This window comes from Temnothorax americanus, unplaced genomic scaffold (genome assembly GCF_048541705.1).
Source record: "Temnothorax americanus isolate GAGA-0224 unplaced genomic scaffold, ASM4854170v1 Scaffold45, whole genome shotgun sequence".
Taxonomy (NCBI): domain Eukaryota; kingdom Metazoa; phylum Arthropoda; class Insecta; order Hymenoptera; family Formicidae; genus Temnothorax; species Temnothorax americanus.
This window is the reverse complement of record NW_027509602.1, coordinates 777,642-791,084: the sequence shown is the minus strand read 5'-3', so window position 1 is coordinate 791,084 and position 13,443 is coordinate 777,642. Positions and strand designations below refer to the sequence as shown.

The 13,443-nt window shown below is 43.4% G+C and overlaps 1 protein-coding gene across 2 annotated transcripts in view; it reads left to right on the top strand.

Annotated features, from left to right (window-relative positions):
• The window catches only part of LOC143903255 (zinc finger protein rotund), a 168,475-nt gene that overhangs the window by 71,968 nt on the left and 83,064 nt on the right, over nt 1-13,443 (top strand). For both annotated transcript variants that reach the window (XM_077416709.1, XM_077416708.1), the window contains exons 3-4: nt 9,153-9,221; nt 9,304-9,355. In XM_077416709.1, coding sequence (XP_077272835.1) covers nt 9,153-9,221; nt 9,304-9,355 — 121 coding nt within the window. The remainder of the gene's footprint in view (nt 1-9,152; nt 9,222-9,303; nt 9,356-13,443) is intronic.

The following is a 13,443-nucleotide window of genomic DNA, read 5'->3' as shown; positions in this document are numbered from 1 at the left end:
CGCTTCGTCATTCGTTGTCATCATTCGCTTATGCAAATACTTTTTTTCCCACCGTTTATTTAGCGCTGTGTAGTCTTCGCATTAATTTTTTATCGCGATCGATGTCTTCGTGCTGGAAACAAATGTGTTATTTTGTGGCTTAGAAACGGAATACGAAGAGATTGCTTCAACATTTGCATCGCATCGATATATGCGGACCCTTCTGTCAGTTTGTAAACAAAGTAACGTGTGTTAGCAATCGGAATATTGATATACAAGAAGCATAAGGAAAAATCGACGATATTTTTAACAGAGAAAAGAGCTATCGCTGTTAGCATTAATGAGAATTAACGCTACGACAGAGTCTGTACTGCGCGTCTGTAACGTAATTCTATCCTTCTCTTGTGTGTAAGCCCGTGTGTATATGTAAAACGAGAGAGCGTGTAAATTTTAACGCCGTGTTCTCTCAGGCACGCACATAACGTTCTGGCGAAGCCGGTCGCCACGTGTTGCCTTCAGATTGCACCAAGTCGAAAGGAGAGACACGTAATGATGAACATTATAGAGGGGAAAAAGTCAGTAGGATTAAGGGCTGCGAGTTTATAGTCGTTCGCGAGGTATGAAATTACCCTATCATACCTAAGTCTCATGGAGAAAGAAAAATCATTTTCTTATGATAAAATTGGAAACTTTCGATACGAATATTTGTAAGTTACTATTAAAAACAATATAATCTGAGATTATATATATATATATGTGGACGAAAATCACCGATTGTTTATTGGTCTTAAATATTTTTAACACTACATAATGACACATACGTATAATGTGTTCCAAAGTTTTACAGCACACAAAAATTTAATCTCTTCTGCAAAATTTTTTTTTTATATATATCGCACTGTCACAACTAAAAAACTCACAATTTTTAGGAGAAATGAAAGAGACAAATTTAATTTAATTTTTTTGACATGTGAGATAATTAACGCAATTACAATTACGATATTTGGTTATAATGAAACTTATACTGTTTCTTGAGGAGGACTGGTGTGAGTCACTTGTCAGTTTACTTATTCACTGACACTATTCAACGACTGCAACATAACCGGTTTAAAAGAATAACTACACTTCTTTAAAAGAATAGTTACACTTCTGTTTCGCGCAGCGGATTTCGTATGTAGACTAGTGACATTATTACAGCACGTAGGTAACATTTTAGGCACATACTTTTAATGAGCTTAACTCGAAATCGAAATTTTTTGTAGCAGTGTTCTTCTAAGGGTGCGATATTATATTATACGAGATGAAGATTTTTGCTGCTTAATGTCGAGTTTATATACCTCTTTGTTAGTTTTATTGTACCTATTGATTTCCACTTCTTTCATTAAACGTATGACTTTCAAACGATTGAAGCGATGAAATCTGAAAAATATACGCGGGGGACGGGGGTAATAAGACGGAGCGATAAAAGTAACGGTAAATGACGGAATAAACGTCGAAGCGACGAGAGATATATATTTTCCGCTGCGGCAGCATTCGGTGGCAGAAGTTGAAAGGGGTTGGGCTGGATGGAGGTGGTACAGTAGGTAGATGCAGGTGGTGGTTGGGGGTGTAGGAGATTGGAGATTCTAGGTAGGTAGACAGGCAGACGTATAGGTTTATGGGTTTCCGCGACCAGGCCGCGGCCATTCCGCGCGTCTGGAGCACGGCTACTTTCCCCACTCCTCCCTTCGTCTGCCCACCCCTATCGGCTTCTCGCAACCCCTGTCGCGGCGGAATCGACGGGGGTGGTTGTAAAAATTTTACTGCGAATTGTCTGCAGACCCGACCCGCCGCTCGACGTTACGACCGGGAAAAATAGGAAACCCCCGGGAAACCGGCGGAAAAACTCGTCTGGGTCAGATCTCTTCTCTCCGCCTCTGGTTCTGCCCCCCCCTCTTCCCCCTTCCCCCGTCTCCGCGACCTAGCGCGCACCATTTGGGTCAGTGATCTTATCAGCCGACGATGATATCGCGACTGGCCTCGTCCTCCGTTTCGGAGGATTTCGGCTCGTTCTGAAACTTTATGGACTCTGAAGATACTAAGGATGTGTTGTATATCGTATCCTCTTTCAGTCTATTTAAGCGCCACTCGGTTGTGTTAACATTCCGATGCCACCGAGACATGTGGAGTGGAAACATATTTTTAGATCGACGATAAAACACGTGAAAAAAATTTCAAATGTGAAAGTAATATCAGTTACAATTATTATTATAATTATTATCGTTGCTTATATTTATGCACGAGGCAATGAAGATTACTCGTTGAAAATATTACTTTTATAGAAATAATAATTTCAACAATTTTATTACCTTAGAAAAGAAATCTTTGATATCTGTCAAGGGATCGGTTTTATTTTCACGAATTTGAAAGAAGGGTTAAAGGACGGCTGGCAAATGAAGTCACGAAAATTCCAGACGATCGGGGGTTATCAAAATCAGCGTATCCCGGTAGCTCGCTGAGCGACGGAGGAGAAAGGCGAGCGCGTAAAGAGCGAGGAGAGCGAGAAACGCCAACAATCTGGGGCCAACTGTTGAATTTTATCACTCTCGGTGTCCCTTCCCCTTCCCCTTTCTCTCTCAGCACCCGCATGTCCAAGCCAGGAGATGAGGTGCGAGGGGAGGGCAGAAGGGAAACGAGAGTCATGGACCACATGTGCTTCGTTGGCCACCCTGCGCTCCTCCGCTCTGGGCCTAAAGGACAAAAAAAGCCACGAAAGCGATATGGTCCCACTGACACTCTGTGGGAAGACACGTGTGTCTTGCATATTCTTAAATGAATAGCGGCGTCGGAGGGTCTTTAACCGGAGATAGTCGCGCGGAGGAAGATACTTTACTTAGGACGGAGAAATATTTTCAGCATAGCTGAGAAAATTCCCCTATAATAACTTTCCCATCTTCTGCGAGAGAAAAAGAGATGTGTAATATTTTTACAAGAATTAAATGATTTTTAGGGATTATATGTAAATTACTTTTGCAATTTTGAAAACGGTTAAGCAGCCAATAGAATTATAATTTTTGTTATTTTAAGCAATTACATAACTTAACAATTAAATAGCTGATTAATTAGATAATTTTACAAAATTAGATATCCATTGTACTTTATACTTATTAAGGAAAGTCCATATGGAACGTATCATCGATTTATTCTCTTATATAAATAAGTAACTTCAACGTCCTAATTTCTGATATTGAATAACTCGTTAAGCCATCTATTATATTTTCGCTTTAGTATATATGACTTTGCATTTATTAGATGATAGATTTTAATTCTGATCTTCTTACGACGTTTATATGCAAAAAATATTCTTAAGAGTGTTTATTTTAAGATGCATACATTGCGATGATACATCTTGCACAATTCCTCTAATTTTTCTTTTGATCATGCATGTATCGCTCAAACTTTGTTCGTTTAAATTTTTTCTCGGAGTATCGATTTTCAACTCATCTGATATTGCTGTATGTTATGTATTTAAATACTCATCGCGATTAACACTCGCCTTCTTTGAGAGGGCTAAGCTGGTCACTCCTTTCGTTTGTATCTCGTAATTTCGAGGATTGCCCGCGCTATTGACGTATACGAGATAGCCGTTTCTCTTTCTCTCCTTTAGGGCCACGTGTGCCACGTGTGCCGCGTAACCCTTGAACGGCCGAGTTTTACCAGCTGTCAGCGTCCTATCGGACCGAGTAACCGTCGACCGTTCATCGACGAGACGATCTCCAGTCCCGCTCTATCAGAGTGGAAATCCGAGCTTCTGGTTGGGTTACCGCGGAACGACGGACGTTCGTTCCTTCACCCCCCGGGCGCGGCGTATCTCATTGGATTCTCGATGTCCCGTTGGGACTCACGGGGTCGTAAGCCCCCCCAAGATATCCCTGTCATCGAACTCTGTGGACGACAGGTCCCCGGACTTGGCTTGGACCGCCAGCCTTTAACATCCAAGTTGAATTTGTCCGCGTGATATCGTTACCGATGCAACGTATGCAAAAATATTCTCAAATATCGTTGTTTGTTGCATCTATTTGCAGTTAATTAAACGTGGGATTCAGCTTATAAACCGCGATGGCGCAACTTGCGCAATAATCGTTCGTAGAAACGGCGCGCGATAAATGTGGGTAGGTACTCACTCGTACGTAGCTTACGAGAAACTTGGGATCCAACTTTTTATAGGTCGTGCGCCATTCATGCGCGTTCCCGCATAAGCGAATTTTGTTCTTCCGGCCGAGAAGGTATCATACCAATTATTTTTTAATCTGCCTATACAGATTATTGCAGCGACGAGGAGACGACCAGAAAGAGAAGTAAAGCGCGAGTAGAAATAATAATCTATTAAGTTTCTCTCGTACTTCTCGCGACATTATTATATTTAGACTGCAAAATCTATTCTCAGTCGTTTAAACATTTGACATTTTAGGCCGATAAACGGGCTATGTAATTTAGATGATTACTACATCTTGTTCGAAGCGGAAGGTTGTATTAAATCGATAGTAAGCATTTACATCCTCTCTGCCCGCTATATAGCAAGAAGTCGCGGCTACATCGTAATTCCCGGTGAACGTAACAACGCGCGCGCGCGCGCGTACTACAATTTGCATTAACACATTATGAAGTAAAGGAGGCTATCTTATCTGCATAATAGGCGAGAATTGTGGCTACCGATTGCTGTCGCTATCACGAAATCGATGATAAATCGTTCGTCTTAATCGAATCGTTTGCGAAGTACGAACGGATATATTGTCCTACTTTTTCTCTCTTATTATCTTTTCTACGAACGACTGGACAAACGGGCATGATTCGTGAACGGCGAAGAATTGTAATCCCGAACCGTTCTTCTCTCTCTCTCTCTCTCTCTCTCTCTCTCTCTCTCTCGTTGTCGCGCCACGACCCGCCTCACGTGCCACGTGCATCCACTATTCGCGACCGTGGTAAACAAACTGCGCGATGCATCCTTCGATGTTTCGCGCGTCCGAAAGCCGAGCGACTCCGGGGCAAAAACAGAGAGTTCCGCGGGACGACCGCGGGATAAGGGCTCTACTCTGAGATTTTTTACGATCCTCTGCTCTCTCGGTCGTCCCGCGCGACGCCGCGTCGCGACGCCGAGCAAAGAAAAAGAGTGACGTCACGCCGGGCTAGTCTGTTGGGCTAGGTCGTGGCACTCCTTGCATCCCGCCCTCTCCACCGCCGCCTTCTCTGCCTCCTCCTCCTCCATCTCCTCCTCCGCCGCCTTCTCGTTTTCCTGCCGCCTCAACCATCGACTTCTCTACCCGTCCTCCTCCTACGAACGGCGCGCGACTCCCGTGCACCCTCTCGCCCGTCTCTCCGCGCCGCGCCGCGCCGCGCTGCGCCGAAAAAAGCAAGGCTCGCAAAAGGACGCCCGGCGTCGTGGCGCTCTTTGGCTGATCAATACCCGCCGCCTCGTACGCGGACGGACGGTCACGCATGTGCACGGTGTGGGCCGCTCTTTTTCTCTTTCTTTCCCCCTTTTCCGTTTCGGTACTGCTTTGCCACCCACCTCCATACTCCTTCGCCGCTCACCCATCCCTCTCTTTTATCCGACTGTCCTTTTCCTCGTCTCTCTCGACCACGTTCCCTTTTTCTTCCCTCCCTCCCTCCCACCGCGCCGTTACGCTCGTCTTTCCCGACTCTCCGTCTTCGTCTGTCCTTCTCTCGCTCACCGCCGCGCGTTCCTTTTCTTTTGTTATCTCTTCGTCTTTCGCGCTCTCGATTTTTCTCCCCCGCTTTTTTTCACCGTCCCCTCCGATTTTTCCTCTCCCTTATGCCTGTCTACTGTCCTTCTTTCGTTCGTCTACTACCACCGACTTCTCTCTTTTACCCTTTCCCTTCCCCCCGCGCCGTGTTCTGTCTTCCTCCCTTTCGTCCCTCTCTACATACCCTCCCCCCCGCCGCCTTCGTAGAGACGGCCCGATTTTTTCCTCCCGTTTCCTCGGCTCCGACATTTTTTACACCTTTTTTCTCCCCCTCCCCCTCTTCCGACGGCTGCCCATGCGCCGCTCTTCCCCGCCATCGGAATATCGCCTCGAGCATCCGCTCCGTCTCCCTCTCTCTCGTGCCGTCACATACGCACATGGTCTCTCTCTTTCTCTCGTCCCGTCTATCCTCCGCCCTTTTCCTCCTCTCATTCGTCCACCTCTCTTTCATTTTTCCCTGCCTTTCACCTTTCCCCTCCCCTCGCCACTGTCTTTCTCTCTCTTCTGACCCTCTTCCATCCCTGCGGCTCCTATCTTTTTGATTTTTTTTTCACAGCTACCCGACCACCTACCGACGCCGCGCGTCGGCGTCCTTTTTCTATCGGGACGCTCTTCTCGACCATCGGCTCGACCACGTACTCGCCGTACACACGTACGCTCGCAGCCTGCGCGCGAGAGGGAGAGACGGAGAGATAAAGAAGGGCGTAAAGAGGGAGCTTGTGGATGTGGGAGGAAAAGGCGGCCCGAGGGGTGCGCGAGAAGCGGGAGGGTGAGAGTGGGTGGCGTAGTACAGGGTGGGAGGAGGGGGGGAGAAACTGGCTGCAGTGCCTGGATGCGAGCTAAAATGTATTTTTTTGTCTTTTTTTTTTCTTCTTTCTCTATATCTTCCCTTCGAGCGAGCCGTGGTAGGTTGGATTACCAATCCAGAGCTGCCTCCGGCACGTTCTTCTCTCTCTCTGTCGGGCACGTAGGGCGCTGGACGTAAGGGCTCGGCGAGCTGGTTCTGCTGCCGGACACAGCACTTTAATACGTATCGTTGATACCGATATGGAAATTATCCAGCTGAATTTTAACCGCGTTGCGCGCACCCACACACGGGAAACTGTGCCGGATTCAATTTGGATTGATCACGGTGTATCCACCTCTCTTGATATTTCCAATACCTGCAGGAACAATCACATTTTCGCACGACAAGACATTTTCTAAATTACTTCTAAAGGAAAATCTGATTTTTATATATTCTCGTGTGTATTGGAATATTTTCCTGGAAAAATACACATCTTTATATTTGTCTTACTATGTAGCAATATCTAATATATGATTATAATCTATTTTTTTTATCTTTCTTTTTTACTTAGGAATTACTTTAAATTAATATAGTCTATTTACGTGCGAAAGAACAATTGCGAAGAAAGATTTAATAAAGGTCCGGCTTCTCGTTATATACATTATATAAACTATATATTAGGAACAACCAATATAGTTTATTTCGATTAGATCGTTGGAATCGTTATTCATAATTACCAACATGTAATTATGAAAAATAATTCTAACGATTCAATCTATTTCCAGAGTTGAAATAAATCATTGAGATAAACAGCGTCGCTAAGCCGCAAAATAAACTCGTTAGATATCGAGAATTCCTTTCGTTTTACGCATTAGATAAACGCGTTAGATAAAGACCTGACATCATCCGGTGGAGATCCTGATTTTAGAATGGCCGTCTCCAGACGATCCGGTAACACATGGTTGGGTTTAAGAAACGAGATCTCCTTGCACCTCAACCCCTACCGTCTTCCCCTTATTCCCCCAAAGTCGATTGCTTTCGAACGTATGCGCTTTCCATCCACCTCTTCTCTCTGGTTTTCCGTCTTTAAAATAGACACGAATATCGTCCCGCAGACTTCCGCCGTAGATCGAAAGTCTCCGTGTGTTTGTAAGGACCTTCCTCGTCGTCCGTCCTACACGGCACGATCTTCGTGGAGCCGGATCGCGAGGATCTTCGGGTCATCATCGACGGTCCACTCTTGATCCATGGACGCGTATCTTCGCCCTATCCCGGCGAGCTTACGCGGGTTCCGGCGGAATCGGGATCGTTTGACGAGCCACCTGTAGCGCGAAGGGCCACCACCGACCCTTCTTCAGGACGGGCACACACCGATCTTTGTCCCTTTTTCGGGGCCACGATTCGGTCCATATCGTCGTCCGTATCCAGCACGACTTCTTTGACCTGTGTATTTAAGGCTATATTTACGATGCCGCCGTAAAAACGGTTTGGCATAAATATCCCTTTCGATATCGCGCGTCATGAATACAAGATTTTTCGTTGATATGAAATACTCCTTCTCGAACTTCATAGCGCGAGTATCTTTATTATTTTATCGTCAGATATATTTTAAATTTAAATGTATAATAAGAGCAGAAAGAGTAGAAAGTATGTAAATTACGTCATGAATCATACGAGGTACATTCAACAATCTATCATTGGTTCGCCATCGTGTATTTTTTTCGTTATATGCGTTAGCGAATGACACAGAATATACTTACACAGCGGCATTTTCGACGCTTCAAATATATTTACTTATTCATTTATTGATCCTCCGGATACGAACAACATGTTTTTCGCAATGCACGGGAGAGCTGCTTTTACAAAACAGTAGATGCTTTTATATAATTGAGAATTGATATTTCGTACGGGAAGATATTTTTATTATAACTCTGAGAAAGGTACACAGCGTGTCTTATATATTTTATAGAAACTCGGAAGGAAAGTAGTTCGAACTTTCGAGGTTTACGAGGGCTCAGTCGGTTCCGAATTCTCGGGGAGGCGTAGTACGCGACCTGACGCGAGTTTCGTCGAAATGCGGAAGGTCATGCCGGGGGGGGGATGGATGTGGCTTGAAGGGTCGTGGGAAGGGAAACGGGGTCATCTTTTCGACGGCTCTTGTGGTCGCCCTATGCGTGCCACTATTGGACCATCGCATCGCAAGGTGGCGCGGACAATTAATCTCGCGGAAGCACGCTTCTGGTAATTAGCGAAACGTCGAATAATTTATGGCGAATGAAATGAGGGCGCATATGTATAACATTATTCCCAAGAATGCGTATTTTTCGCTATCTGATATCACGTGTTAAGTACACGCCGTGCTTAACGGAAGAATCGAAAGTAAATTGGACGTCAAGAAAAAGGTTTTTCTTCAGTTTTTAAATATATTGCAAATAATATATTGTATTTAATGAAATTTATTTTAAACAGTGAAAATATTTAAAAAATATTGTTACAATCTCTCTTCCTCCATTCCTATTGCTGTATATGCGCATTTCGTAAATTTCATCTTCCTAAATTAATGAAGGATTAAAGTTAGTCAGTTGGAAGTTGACGTAGACACTTGCTGAAACTAATTAGCAACACTTTTTTCTGTGTTGCAGCAATGCGCCCCGCACGACAAGGAAAGCGACTACTGGGGTGGCGGCAGGGGCGCGAAACAAGGTTACGAGGTGAGACAACCCACTTCGAAATATTTTAGTGGTCTATTTCATATACACGGCCGTCGTGCTAATTCTACTTGGTGAAGCGCAGCACTTTCTGTTGCAGGCGAAAATGAACGCGGACCATGGTCAGCTGCAGAAAGGTGAGTCTCTAATGCAGCTAATGCTTGTGTATGTCTCGTTACCTTCCCATGTATACTTTCACGCAGTTTCCGCGGATTGACGTTTCCGTTCTTTTTATTATTTAAATCATTAGTCTGTCAAGGCTATACTACATATATGTATGATTACTGGCATAGAAATGCGACAATGTGATATTAACGCAAGTTACGATAAAAGACAATATTTTATTTAAGTGAAAAGGTTTATAGCTTCTAACATCAATAATTGTTCGTGTGATTTCGGGAGTTTACTTTTGATAGACTCTTGCAATTAGATATTAAGCTATTAAAATATTTAATGTTGAAAATGACAAAACTATGGCAGGGATAGCGTTCGATAAAAAAATCTGCTGAAGAAAAAACGACTGCAAATTTGTCAAAAATGGCAATCAGACATATACATATATGTAAATGACTAACATCCGGGATATACTTTGTAAATCATCATCGTGAATCGAGACGGAGATCGAAGAGTTGTTTATCTGAAAAATTGGGATCATCGCAGTTAAATCACGCGATGCTTCAGTCGAGACTTCGCCGTCTCGCTTCGTCTCGGTGTATGTTGGCGTCGCGACCTCGCATCAGAGCAAACACTTCCTAAGACCTAACCGTCGGGGCCGGGAACCGGTTGTGACTGCATGCGTGACGTAAGATCGCCGATTAGGAGCGAAAGAAAAAGTCGGAGAAAAAGAGTGGGGACACTGCACCGAGCAAAAAATACGCGCGAACCTGAATTTATCGGCGGACCGTACTCTGTATATGTATATAAAACTGCACCCGTGAACATTTATTTTTTTTACATGTAGAACCTTATTTTTCGCTTGTTGACGTTATTTAATTTAGTTTCTCGATTATTTATTTCTTTTTTATACGATTTTTAAATTTAAATATGTTTATACCTACGAGAGGCGTGGTTTGTATAAACGAACATGGGTGCCATATACTTATGTAATATACAACTTATTTTATATAAAAGTTATATAAAATGTTAGAAACTTATTGATGTTCAGTACAAAGATGATAAATAATCAAATGTATCCAGTTTATCTCAATTTATATATTTTTTGAAACTGAAAATCGATCAAAGGAGAAATTGGCGGAGTAAACAGACTGTCTTGTCACGTACAATTTTTGTAAAATTTTAGATTCTATTCTATTCTCATTTAACCATTTTCGAAGGACATCAAACTTGAGATGAACCGTATACACGACACTGTTCCCACTGTTAGTGGGAGGAATTGTAACATCAAACTTGTGATATGAATGTTTTTTTTTATCAGGTAGGTTTTTTGATAATAATTCGACTTAGGTAAATCTGATCCGTCGTTGTTTCTTCCTTGCCTCCTCCTTATCGGAAAGGATTAAATCGGTAGTTTTGTTCGTAAAAGGAGAGGCATGTTTCAATACATGTTTTTCACTGCCAATGGCACGCGCGCCTGACCGGCCTAGATTGGTCATTTACGAGATAAGCCAGCCCGCCACCCTTCCATTCTCGTCAGGATCGACGGACTTCTCGTCAGTGATTCATGCTATAGAAAAACGCAAACCTGTCAGGGGGAGAGGGAAAAAAGTTGCACGACCACCTGCAACATTTCCCTCGATATTGCCCTGTAATTTGACGCGTTTGCCTCCGCGACAAATATTATTGCAACGATATCCGACGTCGTCGTCATTCACTGTTATGTCACTATCCGGTTAGCGCGAAAACTTTGTTATTGAGCGATTAAAGCAAAATTTATTACCGCGATATTTTTTCCTTTTTTTTTATCAGTCCTTATTACTTTATTTATTAGTCTTATTTGATTCTATCACTCACTATTTAACAGAATTTCTAGAATGGAAGATATATTTGGCCTCTATCTCTAATATCGCTACTATTTTCTGATGATTTTAAATGATCATTTATTTCTCTCTGATGCATGTCTGTCCCATCTCTAATTTCGCGCGCGCGTTTTTCCTATTCTTATCGCCTATTAATTCACCGTTTAGCCGCGAGCCGTCGAATTCACGTCGATTCAACGTTACCCGCGTGCACGATCATTATTACATCGCGTGTCTCGAAATCCAAATTTCTCTTTCATCGGCGGAACATTTTTCGCGCTCCGTGCCCATCGGGCTCCGACGTTAGACGGGGCCCTGAAATTAGCCGCCGGCCTGGCAATTGCGCAAAGACCCTCGACTATTCGTTAATGTACGGATCGCATGACGCCGAAATTTCGGGGCCCCGCGCAACAGCGGAGGAGGCGAAGGATTATGTGTGTGGGACGACGGTGCCTCAAGGCCCCCTCTCGCGACCCGTCTCATTATCGTATTCGCTCGTCAAGTAAATGCGAGTCGCTCGTTTGGAAATTCCTCGCCCGGCAGCCTCCGGGAGATCTGTCGCGATACACCAGCCTCCGCAGCAAACGTAGACGGGACGTGTCGCAACGTGCACGTATATGATTTATTTGACCGGCGAGTATGTATTTTGACGAGAGTCGAATTCGAGAGACCGTAAAAGTGACTGGCGCGCCTCTCGTACGACGATCTTGTCGGGAGAATATTTCTCTGAATTCTTATTGACCCTTAATGCAAACTTCGCGAATTCATTCACCTTTCTGAGATTTTTATGCAATATTTTTACATAAAATTACATAAAAATCTGCATTTTGATTTCCTGATGTATTAATTAATAATTCTCTCAATTTATTAAGAATTATTAGTTTTTATTTAGTTTCGCGTTATTTGTCTAAAAAAATATGGAAATGTCGATAATTTATGACCGATAATTTATTGGAACTGCGACTTTCGAACGTAGCTATACAGGCGCACGTGTACATTTTTTAAACGCATAAAATATTGCGAATTATTATTGAAGCGTTAAGAGAAGATAAGATTGCGCGCCGAGACGCGTCTCTTTCCTCTGCCTCTCGAAATCTTAACGCCACCAAGTGAATGACTTTAATGATCATTGAGTACCTCGCACGTAACTAAATCCGAGACGGCACTTCCTTCACATTCTCGGTCCCGAACGTCTCGCCCGATGTAACGACGGAGGAGACCCGCGCGGCTTTCATTTATCTTATGATTTATACCCTCTTTCCTTCCCCCTAATTATTAGGAGATATTTTCATCCGAATCGTTAAAACGGAGAATCGGATTACACTAATTTTAATCGAGTTAATAAAAAATTACTCGAACTTCCGCCTCCCGACGGGTTAATGGAGATTTTTTTGGGGAGAAATACATAGGCGAATAAGGTACCTTCGTAATAATTTTACCGACAACTTCCTATGTCGCGGCAGGAGGATCGTGTCCCATCTCGTGTTACTTCATAATGTACAAATGAAATATCCCGTGAGTAAAGAGGACGCGGAAAAAAGCGTTATTCTTTTTTTTTTTAATAACGAACGCTACCTGCTTCCCTCTCTCCAGCTCTTATATTTCTTTCTGTACGAGCGCACATACGAGGAAACGGATTGCACTTCGTATTCGAAGGGGTAGAATTGGCTCGTAAACAGGTCGATAAAAATCCGACTGTTCCGACGTAAACAGATATGCAACGAAAATCAGCTCCCACCACGTTCCATCAAATATATGCGTATGTAAATGTGATTGCATGACATCTTATTCCTTAAGCCTCCTTAAAGCGACACCTGCACTTTGTACTCCACAATAATAGTGATGCATTAATAGCTCGCGATTATATTATTAATGTAGAAAAAGGTCGGTTGTTCTTGCTAAATTGAGGTTGAATTAAAAGGAGAATTAAAAATAATAGAGAGTCGAAACACATTCACGCTTTTAGTCAGAATTATAACAATTGTTGTCCGAGAAAGTATAATTTTGGAACGGCCCTCTATGCATATTACACGATGGGTACACTTCAGCATTCATGAATAGGCGCAGATTCAATTTAGAGTCATTTATTCTCGGCGCGGAATCAACAAGGCACGTTGTGCAAATGCAGGGCGAGAAACGTGTTGGAACGCGCGGGGTGCATGGAACTCCGCTTACATCGCGCTCTCGACATAGGTTTACGACGTGTCGAAGAGTTCGGGGTCAATTAAAAGTTGGAGTCTTCCATGTCC